The 23,005-nt window shown below is 42.9% G+C and overlaps 2 protein-coding genes across 2 annotated transcripts in view; one reads left to right on the plus strand and one right to left on the minus strand.

Annotated features, from left to right (window-relative positions):
• Window positions 1-1,623, minus strand: part of spag17 (sperm associated antigen 17) — a 151,713-nt gene extending 150,090 nt beyond the window's left edge. The window contains exons 1-4 of the mRNA XM_060932660.1: window positions 1,525-1,623; window positions 1,226-1,366; window positions 106-165; window positions 1-2 (exon numbers count right to left, since the gene is read on the minus strand). The exon at window positions 1-2 is cut by the window's left edge and continues 130 nt beyond it. Of these exons, the coding sequence (XP_060788643.1) occupies window positions 1-2; window positions 106-165; window positions 1,226-1,366; window positions 1,525-1,623 (302 nt within the window). The remainder of the gene's footprint in view (window positions 3-105; window positions 166-1,225; window positions 1,367-1,524) is intronic.
• Window positions 1,624-2,981: 1,358 nt separating this feature from the next.
• The window catches only part of sap30bp (SAP30 binding protein), a 29,042-nt gene continuing 9,018 nt past the window's right edge, over window positions 2,982-23,005 (plus strand). The window contains exons 1-5 of the mRNA XM_060932661.1: window positions 2,982-3,111; window positions 9,198-9,313; window positions 12,170-12,214; window positions 14,120-14,162; window positions 20,531-20,619. Of these exons, the coding sequence (XP_060788644.1) occupies window positions 3,018-3,111; window positions 9,198-9,313; window positions 12,170-12,214; window positions 14,120-14,162; window positions 20,531-20,619 (387 nt within the window). The 5' untranslated portion in view covers window positions 2,982-3,017. The remainder of the gene's footprint in view (window positions 3,112-9,197; window positions 9,314-12,169; window positions 12,215-14,119; window positions 14,163-20,530; window positions 20,620-23,005) is intronic.

Below are 23,005 nucleotides of genomic sequence, written 5' to 3' on the forward strand. Positions count from 1 at the left end.
ACCTACACACACACACACACACACACACACGTTTCCTTTAAACACCACCTTGTGTGTTTTATCTGTAATATGTATGCAGTGTGTGTCATTTTTTTTCTTTTTTACCTCATAAAATGCAGGAAGCTCTTTGCTTTTCCTTGCCTTTGGGTTCCCGAGATCATTAACCTGAGACATATTAAACGATTGTTTTTATTAAAACTCCATATAACGTGTGCATGAGAATGTAATAACATATTTGTTGACTAAAACATGAAGAGTCAGCAGTGAACAGCTCACATGAGATTTTATCCCATTTACACCACGGCGCTGCTGAGTGCTGCGTCCTGACTGGTCAGAAGATGTTGATTAATTTTCTAAATCACAGGTTTATATTAATATTAATGCACTCATTTTAATATGTTATTGTTTCTATAGTAGCAGCTCATTCACAGGGATTCGTCCAGTAGATGCAACAGATTAAAAACCAGTGTAATAGTTGATGTGGTGAAGTTTTCTGTAATTAGTGAAGGTTTGTGTATCATTTCTGGAAGGAGTCTCCAGTGTCAGCACTGTGTCAGAGATGCGTCAATGTCAGAGGTGAAGCTGGAACTTTACGTTTTCTGACGTCTTCAGGACAGAGGAGTTTACACTTCTTTACAGTTTTTATCTTATTAACTTCAACAGAAATAAAAAGAGGCTTCTTTAATAAAATAAAAGACTGTAATCATTGGTAAACTGCTGTGGTGTGAGAGGAATAAAACACATGATGTGCTGTTTGAGGAAAATAATCAACTTCAAGGCGGGAACAGGAACTCCACTCTACCCCAGATGTTTATTGGTGAGAGGACGGCAGGGGCGGCACGGTGGTGTAGCGGTTAGCGCTGTCGCCTCACAGCAAGAAGGTCCTGGGTTCGAGCCCCGTGGCCGGCGAGGGCCTTTCTGTGCGGAGTTTGCATGTTCTCCCCGTGTCCGCGTGGGTTTCCTCCGGGTGCTCCGGTTTCCCCCACAGTCCAAAGACATGCAGGTTAGGTTAACTGGTGACTCTAAATTGAGCGTAGGTGTGAATGTGAGTGTGAATGGTTGTCTGTGTCTATGTGTCAGCCCTGTGATGACCTGGCGACTTGTCCAGGGTGAACCCCGCCTTTCACCCGTAGTCAGCTGGGATAGGCTCCAGCTCGCCTGCGACCCTGTAGAAGGATAAAGCGGCTACAGATAATGAGATGAGATGAGGACGGCGGTTCTTTACCTTCTCCAGCAGGTTCTCCCAGGACAGGAGGGTGAAGGATTGACGGAGGGGCTGCTGGACAGCGTGACACAGAGCTCTGAGACACCCCTCATCATACACACTGTCACACACCACCACACACACACACACACACCAAGACTCCTACAACACACACACACACACCATATAAAAGTTTATTGATTTATTAATCATATTATTATTATTATTATTATTATTATTATTATCACTGCAGAGCGTGTAACTGTGTTTAATGTGTTAAATGTTTTCACTGTAAATCTGTGAATGGAATGAAACTTTACCTCCTGCAGCACTGCAGAGCTCAGAGCCGCTTCCCACTGCTTCCGGCCCGCCACACCCGCACTTCCGCTCGCCTCGCCCTTCATGCGCTTCGGAGGCATTTTTATTCAAACATTTAAGTTCACAAACTTCAGAGTCAAAGAGGCTTCAGACTAATCAGAATCAGAATTCGGATCAGAATCAGAACCGGGTTTATTGTCCAGTCCGCTCTCACAGAGGAGGAGTTTGTTTTGGTGGTGATTCAGTGAAGATAAACAATAATAATAATAATAATAATAATAATAATAATAATAATAATAAATAGAAGAGCGGTTATAAATATAATAAAAGTTAAAGTAGCTTTATTATTGTTATTGAGGTCGAAATTGCACTAAACCCCTGCAGATGAACTGAGGAACCGGATTATTGAGCAGAGAGGGCGGTAACCCATAGCAACCAAACAAACCACCGGGCAGCAGCGTCGCCTCGCAACACCGGAAGTGAAGTTTAAAATAGAAACAGTCAACAATATTAACCAGAATCTGTGGTGGAAATAACAAACTTCAGCATATATTCCTTTATTTTAAAAAAGTAAAAATAAAAGAGAAAATAAAAGTTGTTTAAAATAACTGAAAGTAAAATAATGACTGTTATTTAGCAAAGATTATACTTAAACTAACAAAAGCAAACAAAATGTTTATACTGCACATAAATAATATAGAAAATTATGTAATTACTTTTAAATTAATAATAATAAATTATGTAAAATTTGAATTAATTATGTAATTTCACTGTGTGCTTAAGTCTGTGCTAATTTGTACGTGTGACAAATAAGATAAAACTTTATTAATCTCGAAGGAAGTTGCTCATAACAAAACAGTATAAGTTAAAATACAACAATACAAACTGGAGGGGGAAACGTGATAAAAACTGTGCAATAAATAAATGCCTAAAAAACAGTGCCTAATAGAGCAACAATAGAAATACTGTAAGTTACTATAAGGGGAATCGAGAATGCAAAAACCAGTGCCTCGATGGTTAGAATTCTAAGAGCAGAAATAAGATACATTGAGTAAGAGACTAACCTAATGGTGAAAATAAATATTGCACATAAATAAAGGGTAGTTGGCTTCTTGGTAATTAAGGTATTATTTAATGGTTATCCAAACATTGGCTCATAACCATTACCATAAAATATATCAGTAAATATGATTTCTGTGTTGCTGTAATTATTATAGTTAGTGTTTTTGTCAGTGTCCCGGTATGATGTTTTAATCCCAAAAAATGTACAAAAATATGTTGAGGATAAAAAGCTAAAAGCCTAAAACATAAAAACAAAGTTTAAAAATATAGCATATCACTCTAATTGTTGACATAACTCAATTATTTTACAGTTTTATGCTTAATTCTTCAATATCCGTTTTATTAGTATTACTTGTTTAGTTGGAGCGAAGCCGGTTGTAGCGCATGCGCACAAGTTATTATTGTGCGTCATCATTGTGCGACGAGTGGAGTCATGGCGAGCGGGAGGAAAAGTGCGCTTCTGTCTTCTTTAGCCGCTTATGGAGACGATTCAGAGCAGGACTCAGATCCAGATACCGATGAACAAGGTACAGTGTTGTGTATTTTATTAAAGAAATCATTGTAATGAGCTGTAACTCGGTGAAATGAACAGGAAGTGAGTGAGCTTCTGAAAGAGCGGAGTGAAGAGACTGGCAGAGAGAGAGCGCGCGCGCTGACTGACCGCTGCAGTGGGTTAAGGGTTTTTATTCTTTAAATTGGGCTGGAAAGTGATGAACATGTAAATTAATATTAAATAAAGATCATGCATGTTGCTCATCAGCTTTAACTCTTCTCCATCTGAGAGAGGAATAAATAATTAAATAAATAAATAAAGCAGTGTTCTGTGTATTTCCGCTTTTCACCATGGGTTTATGGGTCGGGGTGCGCGCGCACTCACAGGGCTTGTGCAGGCTGCAGCGGGTCAGAGTCACATAGCGATTACAATCTCACACTCAGCTCTGCTCTAATCACCAGCCTCCATCATACACCCGGCACACACCACGCAGCACCTGCCACACCCGGCACCCATCACACAGCACCCGGCACCCATCACGCAGCACCTGTCACACCCGGCACCCATCACACAGCACCTGTCACACCCGGCACCCATCACGCAGCACCTGTCACACCCGGCACCCACCACGCAGCACCTGCCACACCCGGCACCCATCACGCAGCACCTGTCACACCCGGCACCCACCACGCAGCACCTGTCACACCCGGCACCCATCACACAGCACCTGTCACACCCGGCACCCATCACACAGCACCTGTCACACCCGGCACCCATCACGCAGCACCTGTCACACCCGGCACCCACCACGCAGCACCTGCCACACCCGGCACCCATCACACAGCACCTGTCACACCCGGCACCCACCACGCAGCACCTGTCACACCCGGCACCCACCACGCAGCACCTGTCACACCCATCACACAGCACCTGTCACACCCGGCACCCATCACGCAGCACCTGTCACACCCGGCACCCACCACGCAGCACCTGCCACACCCGGCACCCATCACACAGCACCCGGCACCCACCACGCAGCACCTGTCACACCCGGCACCCATCACACAGCACCTGTCACACCCGGCACCCATCACGCAGCACCTGTCACACCCGGCACCCACCACGCAGCACCTGCCACACCCGGCACCCATCACACAGCACCTGTCACACCCGGCACCCACCACGCAGCACCTGTCACACCCGGCACCCACCACGCAGCACCTGTCACACCCGGCACCCATCACACAGCACCTGTCACACCCGGCACCCATCACGCAGCACCTGTCACACCCGGCACCCACCACGCAGCACCTGTCACACCCGGCACCCATCACACAGCACCTGTCACACCCGGCACCCATCACGCAGCACCTGTCACACCCGGCACCCATCACGCAGCACCTGTCACACCCGGCACCCATCACGCAGCACCTGTCACACCCGGCACCCACCACGCAGCACCTGTCACACCCGGCACCCATCACGCAGCACCTGTCACACCCGGCACCCACCACGCAGCACCTGTCACACCCGGCACCCACCACGCAGCACCTGTCACACCCGGCACCCACCACACAGCACCTGTCACACCCGGCACCCATCACGCAGCACCTGTCACACCCGGCACCCACCACGCAGCACCTGCCACACCCGGCACCCATCACGCAGCACCTGTCACACCCGGCACCCATCACGCAGCACCTGTCACACCCGGCACCCACCACGCAGCACCTGCCACACCCGGCACCCATCACGCAGCACCTGTCACACCCGGCACCCATCACACAGCACCTGTCACACCCGGCACCCACCACGCAGCACCTGCCACACCCGGCACCCATCACACAGCACCTGCCACACCCGGCACCCATCACACAGCACCTGTCACACCCGGCACCCATCACACAGCACCTGTCACACCCGGCACCCATCACACAGCACCTGTCACCCACCACGCAGCACCTGTCACCCACCACGCAGCACCTGTCACCCACCACGCAGCACCTGTCACCCACCACGCAGCACCTGTCACCCATCACGCAGCACCTGTCACCCATCACGCAGCACCTGTCACCCATCACGCAGCACCCGTCACGCAGCACCTGTCACCCATCACACAGCACCCATCACACAGCACCCATCACACCCAGCACCCGGCACACAGCACCCGTCACCCATCACACAGCACCCATCACACCCGGCACCCATCACACAGCACCTGTCACCCATCACACAGCACCCGTCACACCCGGCACCCATCACACAGCACCCATCACACCCGTCACCCATCACACAGCACCTGTCGCACCCGTCACACCCGGCACCCATCACACAGCACCCATCACACAGCACCCATCACACAGCACCCATCACACCCGGCACCCATCACACAGCACCTGTCGCACCCGTCACACCCGGCACCCATCACGCAGCACCTGTCACACACAGCACCCGGCACCCATCACGCAGCACCTGTCACACACAGCACCCGTCACACAGCACCCGTCACACCCGTCACCCGTCACACAGCACCCGTCACACCCGGCACCCGTCACCCATCACACAGCACCCATCACACCCGGCACCCATCACACAGCACCCGTCACACCTGGCACCCATCACGCAGCACCCGGCACACCCATCACCCTTCACGCAGCATGCAGCACCCGTCACGCAGCACCTGTCACCCATCCCGCAACACCCGGCACCCGTCACGCAGCACCCATCACGCAACACCCGTCACCCATCACGCAGCACCTGTCACACCCAGCACCCATCACGCAGCATGCGGCACCCGTCACGCAGCACCCATCACCCATCCCACAACACGCAGCACCCGTCACGCAGCACCCATCACGCAGCACCCGTCACACCCAGCACCCGTCACGCAGCATGCAGCACCCGTCACGCAGCACCCATCACACAGAACCCATCACACCCAGCACCCATCACGCAGCACTCGTCACGCAGCATGCATCACCCAGTACGCAGCATGTGTCACGCAGCACCCGTCACCCAGCACACGTCACGCAGCACCCGTCACCCAATACTCTCACTGAGTGCAGCGTCGTGTCATTAAGTGCTCACTAAGCTCCAGGTTCATCACTTTAGTCAGGGTCACATTGTGTCATATTTTCAGGAGTGTAAATCATATTTTATTTCTGCGCTTTCTCACACTGAACTCAAAAATATGATGTGAAAATATCTGTAATTACAGTGGTGCTTGAAAGTTTGTGAACCCTTTAGAATTTTCTATATTTCTGCATAAATATGACCTAAAACATCATCAGATTTTCACACAAGTCCTAAAAGTAGATAAAGAGAACCCAGTTAAACAAATGAGACAAAAATATTATACTCGGTCATTTATTTATTGAGGAAAATGATCCAATATTACATATCTGTGAGTGGCAAAAGTATGTGAACCTTTGCTTTCAGTATCTGGTGTGACCCCCTTGTGCAGCAATAACTGCAACTAAACGTTTGCGGTAACTGTTGATCAGTCCTGCACACCGGCTTGGAGGAATTTTAGCCCGTTCCTCCGTACAGAACAGCTTCAACTCTGGGATGTTGGTGGGTTTCCTCACATGAACTGCTCGCTTCAGGTCCTTCCACAACATTTCCATTGGATTAAGGTCAGGACTTTGACTTGGCCATTCCAAAACATTAACTTTATTCTTCTTTAACCGTTTTTGGTAGAACGACTTGTGTGCTTAGGGTCGTTGTCTTGCTGCATGACCCACCTTCTCTTGAGATTCAGTTCATGGACAGATGTCCTGACATTTTCCTTTAGAATTCTCTGGTATAATTCAGAATTCATTGTTCCATCAATGATGGTAAGCCGTCCTGGCCCAGATGCAGCAAAACAGGCCCAAACCATGATACTACCACCACCATGTTTCACAGATGGGATAAGGTTCTTATGCTGGAATGCAGTGTTTTCCTTTCTCCAAACATAACGCTTCTCATTTAAACCAAAAAGTTCTGTTTTGGTCTCATCCGCCCACAAAACATTTTTCCAATAGCCTTCTGGCTTGTCCACGTGATCTTTAGCAAACTGCAGACGAGCAGAAATGTTCTTTTGGAGAGCAGTGGCTTTCTCCTTGCAACCCTGCCATGCACACCATTGTTGTTCAGTGTTCTCCTGATGGTGGACTCATGAACATTAACATTAGCCAATGTGAGAGAGGCCTTCAGTTGCTTAGAAGTTACCCTGGGGTCCTTTGTGACCTCACTGACTATTACACGCCTTGCTCTTGGAGTGATCTTTGTTGGTGGACCACTCCTGGGGAGGGTAACAATGGTCTTGAATTTCCTCCATTTGTACACAATCTGTCTGACTGTGGATTGGTGGAGTCCAAACTCTTTAGAGATGGTTTTGTAACCTTTTCCAGCCTGATGAGCATCAACAACGCTTTTTCTGAGGTCCTCAGAAATCTCCTTTGTTTGTGCCATGATACACTTCCACAAACATGTGTTGTGAAGATCAGACTTTGATAGATCCCTGTTCTTTAAATAAAACAGGGTGCCCACTCACACCTGATTGTCATCCCATTGATTGAAAACACCTGACTCTAATTTCACCTTCAAATTAACTGCTAATCCTAGAGGTTCACATACTTTTGCCACTGACAGATATGTAATATTGGATCATTTTCCTCTGTCCACAATTACTGGATATGAGCAATCATGTGCTCTGATTGGCTACTCTACTACTAGGATATCAGCTCATATACCGTGAGTAGAGAAAAACAAAATGGCGGAGTGTGTTGCTGAACCAACCAAGGACAAAATTTAAAACTCTACTTGAAAACAAAATCCCCAAAAATACAAAAAAAGCAACAAAATATGGATTAAAAATATTTTGATGGTAAGAACATATATCTCTTTTTTTTTTTTCAAGAATTATCTCATTTTTCACAAATTGCTCCTGTCATTTCACCAGTTTGTTTACATTCTAAGCGGAAATGATTTTGTTGGACATTTTGTATAAAGTTTTTATTTCTCAAATTTGCAAAAAATAAAAATGCTCTGTTTTTCTTCTCAAATTCCAGTGAATGTGGCCAGAATAAAACAGTTATTCTACTCAATCTCACTGTACGTGGATTATAGACAACTCGGTGCTACACGCCTCGTCACCCATCAGCTCATGTACGACTCGATTTTGGGGAATAACTGGCTTTATATATATTTTACACACACACACACACACAAATATCACAGTTTGTTAGTGAAGTCTTCGTTCTGCTCTCTGCGGCAGTGAGAACTTTGAGCATGTTGTGAACTTTCCCCAACACCAGGGCGGCGCTGCAGTTCAGCTCCCTGAACATCGCACCTGGGCTGTTTACAGACACACACTGCACCACAGAGTGTGAAGAGCGTCAGGAACACACCCGGATCATAATACTGGAGAATTACTGACTAGAAATTGGAAGCACAGAGAATAGGCTTATTATACAGACTGAACGAAAGATAATAATCGACAGCTTTATTAAACTTGAACTTATAAACACAGAGCTCATGCTGGGCGATATAACGGTGTAATTACAGATATTGTGTTAAATTCTCACAGTATACTTTTCTGAAATATTGTGATATCTTTTTATTTGTTTGGTTGTTTATCTATTTATTAGTTTATTCTTTTTATTTGCTTATTTAGTTTAAAGGTGCTTTAATTACACACTGAGTGGAAGCAGCTGATGTGGTGTGTTTCTGCTTCTTTAAATTGCAAAATGTTTAAATTCTCAGCTTCAGTGCTGCACTCTTTTCTGTAAATGCTTTGAATGTAAAGAGTTTGCGGTGATGTGTGTAAATCACGGCGCTGTCGCACTGCGTTGCTGTTAGTGTCAGTCTGAGTAAACTCAACTCGTGATGAATGTCATTGAAAATCCTTTGAGAATTGTGATCTGATCATTTTGTGCGTTTGCTCAGACCGACATCATAAAGATCAGTTTTTAAAAACCTCAGTCACATCGCCGAGGCTTTAATTAATTAATAATCAGTGATTTTTCTCATGTTCTGTTTCTGTATTCTGAACAGATGTGTATCATGTAGTCTGAGTGTGTTTGTGTGTCACTGATTATTGATGTGTGTGTGTGTGTGTGTGTGTGTGTGGTGCAGAGGCTCATGGGGGCTTGGTGTCGGCTGGTTACGGGGATGATGACGCTGGGCGAGGTGACGATGGACATGAGAGAGAGTCGGGGAATGAAGAGAGCGATGAGAACGATGGGAACTCGGTCAGTGTGTTACACAGCGCTGCGTCTGGACACAATCCTGATGTTTACAGCTGCATTTGCGTTTATTAGCCACATGTGTGTGAGGAAGTACTAATGACCAATCACGATTATAGTGATAAATGTTGCCAGGCAAAATGGTAGCGAGTTTTCTGACTCTGTGTCTGAAATCCCTCACTCGTTCACTACTCCCTACTCACTATCTAGGGAATTCTATCTAGAGGACTATACAGTGAGCTCATTGGTAAGATGTAAAAGCACTTTGGGACACTACTCCACTGGTATTTACATCATTACTGTCACACAATTAAAATGTACCGATCAGTCAGCTGGTGGGTTTTCACTCAAAATAATAAATCCCTGCATGTGTTTCTGTGATAAATCCATATTATACTGAGTGTATTTCCCACATTCATCAATACACAGTACTTTATGTCTGCTGCAGCTTTCACTTCTTTTACATCAAAACTGAATCCTTTCTTTCTTTCTTCACTGCTGCTTTTTATTAAATCACATTTGAGGCTTTTAATTTGATTTCTTTCACCGTGACTGCAGTGCATGATGGGATATATTGCTTTGGTTAGTGACCATCAGTTGTACACTACTTTTCACAGTGCATTGTGGGATACTCTGAGTGCACTATACAGGGTGTAATAATCCTCACTATCATTTCAGACAGCACTACAAAATGGCGTCCTCGCTATATAGTGCCCTGTATAGTGAGTAGGGAGTGATTTCAGACACAGGGTGGTTCTGGTTCTCTGCTGCTCTCAGCCAATCAGAACACACCATGCTGCCCTCACACCGTACTGCTCGCGACTGTTACACTCCTACAGCACGATGACATGGTGGCTAGCGCCTCTATATGAAGCAGTAGCCACAAAAACCTTGACCGAATGACCCCAAAAATGTTGGAGGTTCTATTTGAGACCAACACCCATCTATCCTGAAAGTTTCATGAAGATTGGTCCAGCCGTTTTCCCGTAACATCATTTACAAAAAAAGAAACAAAGAAACCCGACTGAAAAGAATCCCTCGGCCCCCGGTGGACTCCGTCCCGCGCGAGGTGGTAATAATGATGGTATCACCCATAACTCCAGGAGCAGTTTGTTCCTCAGTGTGAGTGATCTGTTCATTAAATAAAAGTCGAGGAGTGTGGATTAAACACCTGCATAAAAATAATCAATACTGAGACACAGGAATGTGATCATGTGATATTGAGGTTTTTTTAGGACAACACTCAGGATGCTGCATTTACAGAAAATCTCATCTCATTATCTGTAGCCGCTTTATCCTGTTCTACAGGGTCGCAGGCGAGCTGGATCCTATCCCAGCTGACTACGGGTGAAAGGCGGGGTTCACCCTGGACAAGTCGCCAGGTCATCACAGGGCTGACACATAGACACAGACAACCATTCACACTCACATTCACACCTACGCTCAATTTAGAGTCACCAGTTAACCTAACCTGCATGTCTTTGGACTGTGGGGGAAACCGGAGCACCCGGAGGAAACCCACACGGACACGGGGAGAACATGCAAACTCCACACAGAAAGGCCCTCGCCAGCCACGGGGCTCGAACCCAGAACCTTCTTGCTGTGAGGCGACAGCGCTAACCACTACACCACCGTGCTGCCCTACAGAAAATCTTTTTTAGATAAACTTTTTTTTTTGTCTTCCCACCACACACACACACACACACACACACACACACACACACACACACACATTTACACAGAAATATTGTTTACAGGCTGCTGGGTCTCGGGCCCTGCTGTGAGGGCCCCCGATGGGGCTGTAAACTCTGTAAACACTTCACCAGCAGGTGGCGCTGCGGGTCTGTGTGTGACTCACAGGTTTAAATTTCCCTTAAAGAGAATAAGAGTGAGATTAACCTGCGCACAGTAAACTCATCTCCATAATAAATGGAGTATCGAACAGAAACTTTTTATTGATTAGGTTCGTGTATTAATCATGAAAAATGGAGTTGAATTAGGATATGGTGTGTGTGGGGGGTTAATGAGTTAATGTAAACCGATTTATGTCAGTGAGGAAATTTTTTAAATAAAGTGTGTTCTAATTAATTTTAAGTTTAAATATTAAAAACATTGGTTTATTAGTTTTTATTATTAACTTGCTGTTAATATGTAATAAATCTGATTTAGAGAGAATATAAAAATTGCATCATACATTGGATTAAATTTGCATATTAAAAATAAATTTTGACACTTTTTTTTAAAGAAAGTGTGTATATAATGAATGAATTGGGTTAAAGTTAAAATTTATACAAATCTAAATTGGGAAATTAACAATTATATAATAAATTAACTTAATTGGGTTATTGGGGTTTTAATAATATCACAGTAATAACACATGAGCTTAGTGGTTTTAAAATAATAATAAAGTGGGTTAAAATCTTAATGTTAAATTATTAAAAATAAACTGATACATTTAGTTTGTCTATCAAAATAATAATAATAATAATGATATAAATTAATGTTTTAATTTGACAGAAATGCCACACAGGTTGTGTAGATGTTTATGAATGCAGTTTGTTTAAAATAATAATAAAATTTTCCGCTGTTTATTCTTTTTTATCCACAAGCATAAAATTACCTTCATCTTTTCTTCACATTCTTACACGACCTGTTTTGTTTTTACATCAGATTGTTTCCGTTTGTTTTTAAAACTGAATTCTTAAGTTTTCCTGAATATCCAGATATCCACACCCCCGAGCACAACTCCGAGTTTCGTTTACTAAAGATTATTAAAATAATAATAAATTCTTATAAAGCTATCAGTTATAAATCTTCTGCTCATAAAAATTTCTGTGTGTGTGTGTGTGTGTGTGTGTTTAGGAGATGGAGGATTCCGACTCGGCTGAACCTCACGATGATTCAAAGGTATTTGGACAAAGCAATAAAAACGTCTCCCTTCTGATCCGGTTCATCTTTTAGATTTGTGTTTAAATTATTAACTGTGATTTGATTTGTAAAGCTAATAATCATTTGCTATAAAAGTTTAAGAAAAATTATAAATTGAGTAAATTAATTGTAAGTAGATTTTAGTGAACTGTTGTGTATGTTTAGTGTTGACTCACTGAGATTTGTCTTTTAAATCTGATTAACGTTGATTAATGAGGATTTAAGAATGAATGTGAGTTGTAAGTGTTCGCTCTCTGACTGGTGTTTGTTGTCTAACCAGCGAACTTTCAGGGATTAGTGTAAGTTAAGCTCAGTAAGCGTGACCGGGTTTAGTGTTAGCTAGATGTGTTTTTTAGGGGTTAATTGTTCATCAGCTAGCTACATTTAATGAAGTATAATTTTTAAGTGTTGATGATTTTAAACTTCTGACCTCAGCTGTAGTTTAACTGATTATCAAAATGTTGTGCCACTGAATTTAAAACATTTAAAATGTGAATTTTAGAGACATTTTTATACTTTAGACAGCTACTTTTAACTAAAAGTCTATTGAAGTTTAAATGTTGTGTATTTTTAGTGTTGGTTAGTTTTTATTGTGAGTGAGTCTAAAACCTGACCAAACAGAGTTAACGGGATTCAGGACGCGTGAGTTTTAAATGTTCACTTCCAGCTGAAGTTCATCACAGTTTAGCTGTTTGATAATTAACATTTAAAAATGATCAAAACACAGTGGGTTTTTTTCCCTGTTAACATTTTAAACCTGAATTACAGTGCAGCTGTGAGGGATGTCAGAGAGACCCGAAACGAATTTTTCTAATAATGTTTTTATTTAGAGGTTTATTAAACTTGATTAAAGCTCATGTTTTGATGTAAAAGTTGGACAGATTTCATAAAGACGAGCAGCTAAAGGACCTCGCTGAACATTTCTGAGCTTTGAGGCGTGTTCAGACTCCGCGACCACACCCTGCAGAACCCAGACATCACCACCTCTGTTAAACTCCATCGCTGCAGGCCATGTGTCATCACGTAGCCTCCGGGAAGAGGGAGTCACGATCAATCACACAGCAGCATCAGCTTTAAACTTTTATCCTGTTCTTTGACGAGTTTCTCAACACTAACTGAAGGCTTTAGTTATTAATCTTAATCACAGCACAGCAGATTTTTACGTTCATAAGTTGAATAAGTTCGTAAAAGTCAAGTTTAAGGTTTATCGTTATTTCTTTATTGATTAATCCTTATATCACATCCTGACGTCATTCGATGTTTTTAATGTTTAAGAGACAAAAGCATCACAAATTTAATAACATTAGCCTAACGTGCTAAATTTCAGATCTGAGCTAAAGTTCCAGCTCGCTCTCTGAGGGTTTATACTGTTACACACCTCACTGAGGGGATGAACGAGTTTGTTTAAAATAGTTTAGTGTTTAGTATTAACTGTAGTTTTATTATTAATTTTCTGTCTGAACATTGTGGAGTTTTGTTTTAGTTTAATTGTTTTTATTTTCTTAGTAATGGTGGGTGAGCAGAGGGTTTTAGGTTCAGTGTTGGTGGTGTTTGGTTGGGTTTTGTTGGATAACGACCCCGGGGGGGGGGGTTTACTGACTTTTACTACAAAATGAAAGGAATTGTTAGTGTTGGTTAGGTAACTGCTACAATAAAATTTCTCAGTTTCCACATGTGATATTTTATCTTTAATATTTTAAGTGAATTATAGAGTTTCTGTGATTTTGTGAATCATCACTTTCTGATTTTATTTACATTTTAAACAGCATCAAACTTTTTTAGAATTGGGGTTATATGTAAATATTTTTAATCCTATAAATCTTTTTTGATTAATTGATAATTAATGAATATTGTTTTAAGTGTTTGTGTGTTTGTGTTTTTTAGGACGACACAGTGGGGGAGAAGAAAGATCCCAATGAGTTGGTTGGTGAGTAAATTTTATGACACACACACACACACACACACACACACACACAGCCCTCTCAATGTATTTCTGAGAAAGGGGCGAGTAAGAAAGAGTAGTAGGCGGAGGTTAAGCCAGGGATCCCAGCAGTAATTGAAAAAAATAGAGGAATGTCAGAAACTATCAGCATGGGTGAAGGGGGCTGCAAGCCCTTTGCGGGGTGCAGGGGCAGCGCCCCTGCTGGGGGTACAGGGGGCGATGCCCCCTGAAGCTGTTGAGATTTTAACATTTAAAGATGCTATAGAACACATTTTTTGCATAGATTTAACATAGAAAAGCAACAGAATTTAACAATAATGTGTATCTATTTGATGCCATATTTTGTAATCTATGACATAAGTGGCAAAATAAAATTATTTATAAAAATTAGACAAAAATGTAGCTTTGAAGAATATACTTGCCTAAATATTCCACTGAGTTTGTTAGAATATAACAATAGCATCCATAGTTCATCTCATTTGTTTATTTTTTTTGTTTCGAGTTAATGTCAAGTTTATCATGTGCAAATAAATAAATAATACTAGTCTAATATAAAAAACATTTTTCAAAAATCATGAATATGAGCAGAAATCAATGATTCAGTAATATTAGATATATACATATGTACAGCAGATATTGGAGATATGTGATTTAAACCTGTCTCTTTTTGAAAGGTTTCACTGCAGAGGAGTTTAATGCTCTTTTCTGGGGTGCGTTCTGTGATCTTTCCTCCAGTTTTCTCTGCTTGTGTTTCTCTGATCTTTCCTTCTGCTTTTTCTGATGTTCCTGCAGGGCTCTTTTGGAGAGTTTCTTGGCTGCTCTGTTCGCATGAGCTTTTGTTTCAAATTCTGTATTCACCACATTCATTAATCTCTTCTTGGATTCAAATTCCTCTCTGGCTAAGCGCAACTACGCTTTCCACGACATATTGAATTAAGTTCAACGCATTAGAAACAAAAGCACGAACGGAGTTAAAACAAGTTTTCTAGCAAATGGGCGCAGCCATATTGTTTTCTCGTTCTATCGCGTACAGTCTCGCGGTATTTACATCAATTTAACTTCCGAGTGTTCCCGAATGTCAACGAGAACAAACAAAGCCAACGAAAACATCACTAAAGAAGCAAACCAAATCAGAATGTATTCTGCTGGTCATTTTACTTAAACAAACATATTTTTAACGGATATACAAGAGATTTAACAAAAAACAACACTTTGGCTAGAAAAATAGCGGAATTCCGCTAAATAGCGTCTGTCTGGGATCCATGTTAAGTGTAAGCTGAGCGGAGGCTGCGTTAGCCGCCACCGCGATGTATAAAAAAGAGGGGGGTCCAGGGGTCCTCCCCCGGGAGATTTTGAAAATGTAGATGTTAAATGGTGAATTCTGAGTGATCCTGAATGCAAAATTTTATTTTTATGAAGTATAAATTATGAAGTAAAAACTTATGAATTTCAATTCTTTGAAAAACCACTGTGAGTAGCCGGCAATGGAGCGCTGGTAGGCGGCAAAATCACCGGTTGCCGGCAGTTATTGAGAGGACTGCACACACACACACACACACACACACAGAGGAGGGAAATGACTTTTCTTAGGAATTAATAGTAATTTATTATTATGTGTGTGTGTGTGTGTGTGTGTGTGTGTGTGTGAGATTACCCAGGAAATTATCAGTGTCTTGTTTACTTTCTCCTGACTGTACGGCGGCTGGTTGAGTTCCACTGCAGGAAGTAATGAAATAATAAAACAATAAACACTGCTGAGTAACAAAAAATATGTAACTCATAATTAAAACAAAGTAAATAGAAAACATCAGTAAACGCGCTCAATAAATATAAAATTAAAATATACAAATGTTTTAAACCCTGTACAGTAACTAATCAGCAAAAATATAAATAATAATAAATACAACAAAATACATGAATTTATAAATACACACAATACAAATTTATATAAATAATTAATAGTATTACATCTAAGATATAGAAAGTGTGTTTTGTGTGTGTGTGTTTAGCACTAGTCAAAAGTTTGTACACCCCTCCTCTCCTCATTCAGAGGTGTTTCTATACTGGGACGATTCTCTCCACTGTAGAACAAAACTGAAGACATGAAAACTCTGGAACACATCTGGAATTAGGGCGTAAACAGAAAAAAGTAAAAAAACAGAACATGTTTGATATTTTAGATTCTTCAGCGTATCCAGCGTTTCCCTTGATGGCGCTTTGTACACTATTGTCATTCTCTTACCCAGCTTCATGAGGGAGTCACCTGGACCGCTTTTCAATTAACAGCTGTGTCTCGTCAAAAGGTCATTAGTGGACGAGTTTCTCACCTTCTTAATGTGTTTGAGATCAAACAGGAAATAAACATGCAGTAAATAAATAGCCCTACTCCATCCACAACTGCAGTAATCCATACAGTATTATATCGAGAAACGACATCCACCGTGACTTTGACATGAAGTGACTTTTAATTAATAAAAATAAATAAAAACGTTGAATTAGAAGGGGTGTCCAAACTTTTAACTGGTACTGTGTGTATGTTTACACTGTAGTGTATAAATTATAAAAAATACATAAACAGATGTAATTATGTAAAATATTTTGGTGTTACTGTTCTGGGATCCATAAAAGACTTCATTGTTTTTTTTAAATGTAATTAACATGAAGGTTTCTCTCTCTCGCTGTCGTACACGAGCCGTGCCTGTGTTCCACCCCCACCCCCTTCTTCCTTTACATTTTTCTCCTCCGTGCTGTGACCCGTGAGCGTCCCGGACAATCAGACGCTGTTTTCTGCAACTGAACATCTCTGTTTTTCTCTTTTGTGAAGTGAAAATGTCAAAGTTTCAGCTCTAAAGGTCTCACGCAGTCCATACAGACACGCTTTGTCCTCTCTGTCTGTCTCTCTCTCTCACACACACACACACACACACACACACACACACACACACACACACACACCAGTCTGAAGAATCTGCTGTTGTGGTGTGTGTGTGTGTGTGTGCGCGCGCCACGGTGCTGTTGGCCACCTAAAATTGTTTGTTTTGTTCTAGTTCATGGTGCTACTGGGCAGCAGGAACTCCCGTGTGTGTGTGTGTGTGTGTGTGTGTGTGTGTGTGTGTGTAAAACACTCTTGGCTCGGCATTAACAGTAGCAGTAAAGTGATTTTCCAACTCACCATGAAACAAAACATCTGAATCTATGTTTTAATGATTCATATTTCCTGAAGTGACTCACACTGATTCATCTGTTATATTCTAAATCCTGGCTTCTGATTGGTTGGCAGGTGTGTGAGGTTTTCTTTTATCAGGATGTGGATCAGAACATACAACTACAGTGATGAGTCTCAGAAGTGATTGGAGTCCGAGTCATTTGTTGAGAGTCCAAGCACATTTTGTGACTCGAAGTGAGCCGTGTGATTAGAGTCTGAGTGAGTCATCAGGCCTGCAGGAGGTGTGTGTGTGTGTGTGTGTGTGTGTGTGTGTGTGTGTGTGTGTGAGAGAGAGAGGTGCACTCCTATAGAATGTGTGTTAGTGAATTCTGTTTGTTCAGTGTGTGTTGTGATGGAGTGCCACTGTGGTGAACTTCAGGCTGCAGTAACATTAAACCCCAGTTTATCTCTGAACTCCAGTAACACTAACGGGACAAACACTAAACTCTCCGCCCCTGAGGAGAACCGGAGTCCTGCTATAGAGACTGAAGAGCTTCACACCGTCGTGGTCATGTGACTTTATAATCCATAAAATACAGAAATGCAGTGAAGCAGAATCACTGCAGTGTCTCCTTTAGCACCGTGTGTGTGTGTGTGTGTGTGTGTGTGCGTGCATGCGTGTTAGTTACCTCGTCAGGTTTCTATCGCTACAGGGTCTGTTTTTTTCCCTCCCTGTGGGTTTTTTTTTTTACTTTTTGTTCTGGGCTAAAGGCCAGATCTGAGCTGCCACACCCGGCCGAGCCTTTGTGTGTGTGTGTGTGTGTGTGTGTGTGTGTGTGTGTGTGTGTGTGTGTGTGTGTGTATGAGCCATAAACCTTGGCAAAGGGAGGCATATTTCACTCCTGTCTTTCTCTCTGTTATTCTGGGAAAGAAAGCGAGAGCAAGTTAGAACTACTCAGAGAGAGAGAGAGAGAGAGAGAGAGAGAGAGAATATGAAAAGTGAGAGTGAGACAGACCATAAAACCACAAGCAGCCCCATGGAGAGTGGAAGAAGTGAAAATGTGACATGTGTAGAAAAAGAGTGAGAGACCGAAACAGACTCCAGATTAACCAGAGGGTTCAAAGCTGGATGGACAGGGAGACGGACAGGGAGACGGACAGGGAGACGGACAGGGAGACGGACAGGGAGACGGACAGGGAGACGGACAGGGAGACAGACGGAAAATGGGAGACAGAAAATTGTATCAAGAGAAATGTGCAGAGATGGAGAGAGACAAAGACAAACACGGAATGAGACACAGACAAGTTGGGGGAGAGAGAGGCAGGGAAGGGGAGACATGCAGGAAGAGGGAGAGAGAGAGAGAGAGAGAGAGAGAGAGACATGTGGATGGAGAGCAAGACAGATGGAAAACAGGAGAGTGAGACAGAGTGAGGAGGAAGTGAAGGATTCAGACAGACAGATCAGAGAGAGACAGACAGATGTCTGAGTCATGAAAGGAAACTGAGCAGTGGCCTGTTATAACCCACCGGAGGGAGAGAGAGAAAGACACACACAAAAATACATACATACACACTCACTCAAATATAAACCCATCCCCTTCTACTTACCCTGTCTACTTTTCTTCTGCAAACTTTCCTCAACAGGTCTGTCTGTCTGTGTGTGTGTGTGTGTGTGTGTGTGTGTGGGATTACTAACCCCATTTCCAGAAAAGATGGGATATTTTCCAAAATGTGATTTTGTTAATTCATGTGAAGCTTTATTTAACTGACAGAGGAAAGATTTTCAGTAGTTTCACTGACCGACTTCATTGTATTTTGTAAATATAAGCAGTTAGAATTTGATTCCTGTAACACACTCAAAGTTGGGACAGAAACAAAATAAGACTGAAAAGTTTATTGGATGTTCAAGTAACGCCATCTGAAAGATTCCACAATCAGCAGGTTAATTGGTCACATGATCGGGTTTAAAAGGAGCAGCACCAAAGACTCGGTCTGTGTAAGGATGGGCGTGGCTCACTGCTTTGTGCCAAAATTCATGAGAGAACTGTTCATCAGTTTAAAAAGAACATTTCTTAATGCAAGATTTTAGGTCTTTCAGAATCTACAGTCCATAATATTGTGAAAAGATTCAGGGAATTCAGAGACATCTCAGTGTGTAAAGGGCGGGGTCGGAAACCACTGTTGAATGGGCGTGACCTTCGAGCCCTCAGTTGGCACTGCCTGAGAAACCGTCATGCTAATGTGACAAATACAGCCACATGGGTTCGGGAGGACTTCAGAAAACCGTCATCACTTAACACAGTCCGCCGCTGCATCCAGAAATACAACCTGAAACTGTATTACACAAGGAGGAAGCCATTCATCAACTCTATACAGAAACACCGCCAGTTTCTCTGGGCTGGAACTCATCTCAGATGGACCAAAAGACAGTGGAAATGTGTGCTGTGGTCAGATGAGTCACATTAGAGACACATGCTGCCATCAAGGTGACGCCTCTTCCCAGGAAGTCCATGCTTGTGTGAGCAGGATGATGCCACGCCTCATTCTGCACAGGCTACAACAGCGTGGCTTCGTAGACACAGAGTGCATGTGCTTGACTGGCCTGCTGCCAGCCCAGATCTGTCTCCTATTGAGAATGTACGGCGCATCATGAAGAGGAGACTCAGACAACGGAGACCACGGACTGTTGATCAGCTGAAGTCTTGTATCAAGAAAGAATGGACAAAAATTCCAACCGCAAACCTGCAAGAATTAGTGTCCTCAGATCCCATACAATTATTAAAGGAAAGCTGATGGAACACAACGGTGATGATGCCTCTGTCCCAACTTTTTTGAGATTTTTATTACATTTTGGAAAATATCCCAACTTTTCTGGAAATGGGGTTAGTCATGTGCTCCGACAGTTTTTTTCTGTTTTTAAACTTTAACATTAAATGCACACATCAGGAAATGCACACTGTTTTTGTGTGTGTGTGTGTGTGTGTGTGTGTGTGTGTGTGTGTGTGTGTGTGTGTGTGTGTGTGTGTGCTATTACATTGTTATAATGAAGCGTTGTGTGTAAGTAATGAACACACAGCTGACTCGGTGTTATTACTGTTAATAAGCTCAGGGTTTAATGTAATATTAAATATTCATCATGACACAATCACAAAATAATACACATGAATAATACATGTTTGTTTGTTTGTTTGTTTGTTTGTGGTTTCAGCCCAGTTTTCAGAGAAAGTGAGGAACATGTCTCCTGAAGAAATCCGTATTCCTCCTGAACCCCCTGGCCGCTGTTCCACCCATCTACAGGTGCATGTTTACACACACACACACACACACACACACACACACACACACACACACACACAGATTTATTACAACCAGAATGAATAAGTTATGGTGTGGATGTTAAGTATATAAAGAAGATAAATACAGAAAGTAGCAAGTGTGTCCAGGCAAAACAAACTGCGCCTGGTAGCACTTATGATGAATATGAAGGAAGATATAGCGAAAAAATGATTTTTACCTTTTTGGTGACCTTGACCATGGTGACCTTGTGTGTGAACACACTTTGCCAATAAACATGGTTCTGGTTCTCTGCTGCTCTCAGCCAATCAGAACACACCATGCTGCTCTCACACCGTACTGTGCGACTGTTACACTCCTACAGCACGATGGCGTCGTGGCTCCCACCTCTATATGAAGCAGTAGCCACAAAAACCTTGACCGGATGACCCCAAAAATGTTGGCGGTTCTATTTGAGACCAACACCCATCTGTCCTGAAAGTTTCATGAAGATTGGTCCAGCCGTTTTCCCGTAACATTGTTTACAAAAAAAGCAACCAAAGAAAGAAACCCGACCGAAAACAATCCCTCGGCCCCCGGTGGGCTCCGTCCCGCGCGAGGTAAATAAGGTAATGTGAGTAAATAAAGGAAATGAGTGAAGTCTGTTCAGAGATTGTGATTACAGTAGGGAAGGAAAGTGAGTAAAGTGGATGTGAGGTAAACGATGCTCATAATTACTTTCACTCGGGGATTAACAGGAGTTAACTAAACTAACGCTGACTAGTGAAGGTTCACTCTCTGTACATCGGGTTATATTATCAAGCAAACTGTCGTAACCATAGCAACAAGATCTGATGTGATACGAATGTGAATTTAAGTTTCTCTGAGACTTCAGATTGTCCAAAACAATGAACACACACACACGGTAGGGTGGGCTGATCTCTGAACCCAGCAGATGATCTGATTACATTGGAGCTGATCCAGACAGGGTCAAGGGCACGGTAAGGTCAGGTGTTTGGAGTTTGGTTTGTGTAGCTGTGATGTGTTTTGTGCGTCTGCTCTCGCTGTTTCTCAGCGCCGCTTTAATTCTACTGCAGTTTAAACTCCTAAAGTTATCCAGTCTATTGTTCAGCACTTGGCTCTGTTTTTATTGTTCTCGACCTGCTGGGATCTCGTGCCCTCGTCCACTTCCCCTCGTTCAGACCCCTCCACCATCTCACACCATCTCAGCCTTTCAGTGGTGTTTCAGCTCGAGTGAGGGGCGTTACACACTTTACCCACAATGCACTGCACACTCTCACACATTCAGCTGTTTAAACACAAACACCAGAATCCTTCATATCTCTACACACCACCACAGGGTCTGTGTGTGTGTGTGTGTGTGTGTGTGTGTGTGTGTGTGTGTGTGTGTGTTTAGGGAAAATGAGTGTGTGCTGAGGACACTGCAGAATTATGAGACAGATTAAACAGTATACACACTCTCACACACACACACAGATCATCATACACCTTTACGGTGTGATTATAACCACGGTGTACTGTATAACGGCTCCACTGGGACAGTTATGGCGCCTTTGAGGAAAACATTTAACTCGGAATTTCTGATCTCTTGTTCAGGAAAATAACCCTCCCCCTTAACTTGGAATTCCTTTCCTTTATTATTCTGTTTTTTTTCTTTCTCTTTTCACCTTTTGATTTCTCACTCCCCTAGTCTGTTTCTCTTTCTTGCATTCTTAACTCAGTTTTTCTTTCTTTCTGTCTTTCTCTATATTTCTGCCCTTTTTTCCCTCTTATCTCTTTGTTTCTCTCTCGCTCTCATTTTGTAATTCTTCTTTCCCCTCTGTTACATACAGAACATTCCCTCTGTCTGTGTTGGAGTTGTCTGGACAGGTGTGTGTGTGTGTGTGTGTCAGGGTGTGTGTGTGTGTGTCAGGGTGTGTGTGTGTGTGTCAGGGTGTGGTTCTTATCTTCTCCATGACAAATATCCTGTGCTTGTAGCTACACACTCCTCTCTGCACAGACTTGACCGTTAAGATGCTCCTCTTAGTCCTGCACTCATATCAGTCCAAATTAAACACACACACGCGTCACTGAAACGCGGGTCAGATGAGGTGTGATTTAACATCGCTGTAAGCAAACAGGAAGTGACTGAGTGAACAACCATGGCACTTTCCCAGGTCATTTTTTGTTGCGTGGTTGTTAAAAATGTTGGTCTGATTCTAAACTCGCACAGAGGTGTGATTCAGAGACGTACAGGACTGTACGATACGGGACGGGGGACGGAACAGCTTCAGCTCTACTCCACTTTTTCTCCACATTACCGTATTTACAACCCTGTTTCCAAAAGAGTTGGGACGCTGTGCAGTTTTACATTGAGGAATGTCATTCTGAAATCGTTGCACTATTTCCC

Source organism: Neoarius graeffei, chromosome 10 (assembly GCF_027579695.1).
Source record: "Neoarius graeffei isolate fNeoGra1 chromosome 10, fNeoGra1.pri, whole genome shotgun sequence".
Taxonomy (NCBI): Eukaryota; Metazoa; Chordata; class Actinopteri; order Siluriformes; family Ariidae; genus Neoarius; species Neoarius graeffei.